Below are 5619 nucleotides of genomic sequence, written 5' to 3' on the forward strand. Positions count from 1 at the left end.
AAACATCCTAAATTCCCAACTTCTTTGGTTTTGCTCACATTTACAAGGATCATAACCTGGAATACTGTCTAGTTATTCTTACAACCTCATCATAATGTCATAGAGTTAAATAATTCACTCAACATCCTCAGCCTTAGGTCAAACATTTTGGGGATCCTGTGCATGAGTCCTTGGAGAAATCCAGTGGCCAAGAAACAGCCAAATCTCTCACCGATGACAGTACTCGGAAACCCACACTGGATTCAAGGCCTTTGATTTTGATTAGGTTTCGGGTGTGCACAAACGCGTGAGTGTGTGTATGGGGACTGAGCAAATATGTGGACAATCATGGTACTTTTTTTTTTAAGACAACAATTTCACTGCCTTTTTTCTGTCTTATGACACATGGGTCCCAACTCACTTTTTCCAAATTAGTCCTGTAAATCTAAGTAATGTAGTTACTTTATTTACTGCCTTGTTGGATACTGAATTTGAAATTCACAATCCAAGGTTTTTTGTTTGTTTTTTTTTTAAGCGAACTTATTAGGAAACCGTGCATTCTCCATTGTAACATGGCATGAATATCATACCTCACACTTGGCAATAAGCTAGCCTTTGGCATAACAAGTAAGACAAATCATTATTTGTTTGAAATGGTAACATGAAAAGGGATGGTATAGCTGAAAGTTAAGGGTCAACCTCTGCATCACCTATATAGGATGTATTGTATTTTTTTTTTCAGAAAAAAAAAAAGCTTTATTAAGAAAGCTATACTGGACGCATCATCATTATACAATGATTAAACAGTACCTTTACAATTTATAGTCACTGAAATTACAGAATAAATATATGCACATTTCTTTTGAATCTTTGCGTGTGTGTGTGAGAAAGAGAGAGAAAACATTAAAAGTGCTTCTTACAAAGCTGTTAGTGATATATACCAGTTGCCTTTATTTTTAATATTATTTATATATGTATATATGTATATATAAGAAAGTGCAGATATTCTCCAAAAAGAAAGAGAAAAAAAGGGAGGGGGGAACCTTGACATGGGGAAGAGGTGTGACAAAGATGTGGGGGCATCCTGGGTGTTCGTGTCCAGCTGGTCACTGCTGTTAGCTTCAGCTTTGCGCAGGTGGTAGGAGAGGCTATGTGGGCTGTACACCAGGAAGGGAGGGCGAGTGATGCCATGGAGGGGAGACGGATGGACTAAACCCCAACTAAGCAGATTGGGGGGTGGATGGAGTGGGTGTGTGGGGGTGTGTGCATGGGGTGGGTGTGTGGATGGGGGTGTGTGGATGGGGTCTGTGTGTGTGGATGGGTGTGTGTGTGTGTGTGTATGGGGTGATGGGGTTTGTGTGTGTGTGGATGGAGTGTGTGTATATGAGGTGTGTGTGTATGGGGTGTGTGTATGGGGTGTGTGTGTGTGTGTGCATGGGGTGATGGTGTGTGTGTATGGAGTGTGTATGTGTGTGTGGATAGGGATTGTGTGTGGATGGGGTGTGTGTGTGTGTGGATGGGGGTGTGTGTGGATAGGGGTTGTGTGTGGTGTGTTGCACGCACAGACTGCAGGTGTGGGGGTTTCACTAGGCCAGGACGTGGTCGGTTGCACATGAGCATGGGTGCCAGAGACGACAGAGTGAGAACATTCCAGCAAGACCCGCCCCTCCCCCCGCCCAGTCTCGCAATTAAGTGTTCAAGCATGCAGCCACTGCATTGTTGATACATATACAGAATCTGTGCCATGATGGGAAAGAGAAAAGAAAGCGACAGACGCCCGGCCCTCCCCCCTCCCTCCCTCCCTCCCTCCCTCCCTCCCTGTCCAACAGAACCTCAACTGAGGAGAAAAGCTTCCTGGAAAAGGAAAAAGCAAAGCAAACCAAACCAAAACCAAACAGGAAAGGAGAGGAGAAGTCCGGTTGGAGTTGACGTGGTGAGGATCAATGCAACGTCCCCCCTCCCCCCGCCCCGCCCCCGCCCACCTCATACACGGCACAAAGTCTCGAGTTTCAGTATAAAAAAATAATGATAACATTTGCTGGCAAAAGTCTGCGAAGGCACTTCATCGATTAATAATGATCGGAGGGCGGCCCTCCCTCCCACCGCCGCGGGGGAGGGCCGGGCGCGGCTGCGTCCTCGAGTGAGCATGCGCGGGCGGTTCCAGTCCGGGCGGGCGGGTGGGAGGGGCTCACGGGATAGAATTCTTTCCTTTTCCGGTTTCTTTTGAAAACCAAATTTATTTATTTATTTATTTATTTTAAAAAAAAAGAAAGAAAAGAACACTGAAGGAAAAAAAAAAAAAAACAACCCAAGAGAAGAAAAAGAAAGGAGCCCCCCCCTTCCGGCACCCCCCCTCCCCCAGAGCTCAGAACCTGTAGGTCGTCTTCTCCAGGACTTCGAGGTAGTCCGGCTTCGTGTGCAGTTTGGCCCTTAACTCGAGGTAATCGCTGTGCGGCGCATGGCGGTCGGCCAGGCCGGCCCCGGCGGCGGCAGCGGCGAGGAGGAGGGTGTCGTGGAGCCTGGCGTCGTGCTGCAGGTCGGGGTACTGCATGCCGGGCGGGTGCACGTGGAGCTCCTTCAACCGGGGCGCCGTGCCGTACACGCAGTCCCCGCGGCCTCCGCAGGCCGGCCCCGCCCGGGGCTCCCGCTCCGCCAGCGTTCCACCGCCGCCGCCCGGGGGGAACAGCACCACCCCGCCATTCTTCTCCAGCTGCCGCAGGCCGCCCGGCCCGGGACCCGGCGCTGCCCCGACGCCGGCCGCGCGCAGCGGGTGCGGCGCGGTGACGATGGTGTTGAGCTGGGAGCTGGACACGGCCAGCGCCCACTCCTGGTCCTTCTCCAGCAAGGTCCGGTAGCTGCCGGCACCATCCTTGGGGGCCTCGGCGAACGGCTCGCCGCCTCCCCGGAGCCCCTCGCCCAGGCCGGCGGCCCGGTCCGCTCCTGAGCAGTCGGGCCCTGTCGACCCTGCCACCTCGTCGTCCTCCCGGGGCTTGTAGATGGGGTTGTTGCACATCTGGGTCACTGGGTGGGGGATGTATTCGTACACGTGGCCCACCGGAGGGGCTTTCTCCGGGGACGCGAGCGGGGGACGGCCCCCGAGCCCCCCGACGCCGCCACCGCCGCCGCCGCCCGTGACCACGCCGCCCCCGACCACGCCGCCGCCGTCCTCGAAGAGCCGGTGGCACTGCATCTGGATGCCGGTCAGGTCCACGCCGCCCTCGGGCCGCTTGCTCCGGAAAGGCAGCTTCTTCCGACGGCGGCGGAGGACGTAGGCGAACAGGCCGGCGGCCAGGAAAACGGCGGAGAAGAAGAGGACCAGGAGGCTGAGGATCAGCACGGAGAGGGGCACCGGCCCCCCGGGGGGCGAGAACTCATAGGGCGCCGCCCCGGTGGGGCCTCCGATGGCGCGCGGCTCCCCGAGCCCGCCGGGTGATGCCCCCCCAGCGGGTGCGCCATGGCGCAGCAGCTCCGGGCAGAGCAGCTCCGGCTCGACGGAGCGCACGTCGCGGTGCGTCAGATTCTCCGGGCTGGCGCACAGCACGTCCCCCACCACGCTGACCGAGCTGATGGTCTCGATCCACTGCTTGAAGGGCACCAGGTCGCACGTGCAGTCCCACGGGTTCTCGTTGAGGTCGATCTGCACGATGGCGTTCAGGTGCTCCAGCACGCCGGCCACGGGGAGGTAGAGGAAGTAGTTCTTCCGCAGGTTGAGGCGCGCCAGGGACGTGCCCGCGAAGGCGTCGGTGGGCAGCGTGCGCAGCAGGTTGTTGTTGAGGAAGAGCAGCTTCAGGTTGGGCATGAGGCTGAAGGCGGCCGGCTGGATCTCCCGGATCACGTTGAACTCGAAGTACAAGTAGTGGAGACTCTGCAGGCCCCGGAACATGCCTGGCGTCAGCCTCTCCAGGTCGTTGCCGTTGAGGAACAGACTCTTCAGGTTGGGCAGGTTGAGGAAGGCGCCATCCTGCACGTACGAGATGCGGTTGTTGCCCAGGTGCAGAAGATCCAGAGAGGAGAAATTCCAGAAGTCCGAGCGGTATATCTTCTGGATCAGGTTGCTGCTCAGGTAGAGTTTCTTGGCGTTCAGGGGTCTGGGGAGGAGCTCGGAAATGTTGTTGAAACCCCGCTCCTTGCAGTTGACCGTCAGGCCCAGGTCATTGATGTGCAGGTTGCAGGTGCACCCGGCCGGGCAGATGATGGGAATGGGCGGTCGAGTCTGATAAGGAGCGATGGGAGGTTGGTTGGGCCCCGGATAGAAAGCCTGGGACGTGGAGGGAGGCCTCGGCGTCCGCGGCTGTTTGGTGGGCTTCGGTTGCTTGTTCGAAGAAGACTTGTACTCGACCGAGGAAGCGGTGAAGTGGACCGAGGACAGCATGGAGGAGGGCTTGGTGGGCCACACGTTCTCCTTGTTGGAGGACAGGTGCGGGAGGCCTAGGCTGGCCTCCACCTCGGAGTCTGACAGCAAAGGGCAGAGCTCGGTCTTTCTGATCTCGCGCAAGTCCTTGCCGTGGAAGTGGAAGGGCGTCTCGCAGGTGATGTCTCCCACCAGCGCCGTGTAGGGGATGCGTCCCAGCCAGCTCTTGAGCTGCACGATGTCGCACGTGCAATTCCACGGGTTCTCTTCCAGCTGGAGTTCCATGAGGTTTCTACCGATGTGATCCAGCATGCCCCGGTAGGAAAGGACCTTTAACCGATTCCCGCGCAGATCCAAATGGGTCAGCGAGACAGCCTTAAACAAGTTGGTGGGGAGCACGGGAATGAGATTATCGTTCAGGATGAGCACCCTCAGTTTACTGAGGTTCCGAAAGGCTCCACTCTCGATGCGCTTGATGACGTTGTAATCTGCCTGCAGATATTCCAAACTCTCCAAGCCCAGGAAGGTGTCGTTTCTGAAGACATCCAGCTTGTTCTCGTGCAGGTAGAGCCTCTTCAAGATCCGAAGGCCGTTGAAAGCCCCCGTTTGGATATCCTGCAATGCGTTGTTGCCCAAGTTAATGGACACCGCGTTGTTGAGATGAAGAAAACTGTTGGTGTATAATTTCCTCATTGAATTCCTCTGCAGGTATAGTTTGAAAGGTCTGGACCAGAACTCGGTGATCTGGCTGATATTTGTAAATCCTTTGCTGTCACAATGGATGTGGAAAAGGCTCTCTTTGACTTCACAGTAGCAGGGGTCGAAGCAAGGCTCGTCTATCTCCTCGGAGTCCTCTATGAGGGGGATTGGGGTAGGCCACGCCAGAGCAATTGTGCTCAGCAGAATTAGCCACAGCATCCTCGCTCTGTGCACCGCCTTGGCTAGAGAAAGCAGCATCTCTCCTGGTGGATTACCAAGCTGCAACAGAAAGAAAGAGGCAGGTTTTCAGAGTGGAGGCAGGTGTCCTAGTTTCATTGACTCCTACCTGGAAAGCTTTGTGGAGAGGGTTAGAGCGAAACCTCAACAGTGATTGAACTGACGCTGGACCAGGGCGAGGAACAGATTTTATGCCTACAGTAGTTCCTGTGTTTTAAATGGAGGAGAACCTGCACTATTGAACCAGAAAGGGACGTTCTCCTAAGCACAATGGACATGGCAAACAGCAGCTCACGTCAGCCAAAGCAGTTGCCATTCTGGCTTCCAGAAAATCACAAAACTGCAGAGTCCTG

General features: G+C 55.1%; 1 protein-coding gene across 1 annotated transcript; it reads right to left on the reverse strand.

Annotated features, from left to right (window-relative positions):
• Nucleotides 1-2344: 2344 nt before the first annotated feature.
• On the reverse strand, nt 2345-5287 carry Slitrk3 (SLIT and NTRK like family member 3). Its single transcript, XM_090334740.1, has one exon. The coding sequence runs from the start codon at nt 5285-5287 to the stop codon at nt 2345-2347; it is 2943 nt and encodes a 980-aa protein (XP_090190866.1).
• Between the last annotated feature and the right edge of the window lie 332 nt (nt 5288-5619).

The sequence above is a fragment of the Megascapheus bottae genome, chromosome 1 (assembly GCF_031878675.1).
Source record: "Megascapheus bottae isolate mThoBot1 chromosome 1, mThoBot2.hap1, whole genome shotgun sequence".
Taxonomy (NCBI): domain Eukaryota; kingdom Metazoa; phylum Chordata; class Mammalia; order Rodentia; family Geomyidae; genus Megascapheus; species Megascapheus bottae.

Excerpts from the sequence above, each read along its gene's own strand:
- Slitrk3 (XM_090334740.1), bottom strand. The coding sequence starts at position 5,287 with ATGCTGCTTTCTCTAGCCAAGGCGGTGCACAGAGCGAGGATGCTGTGG.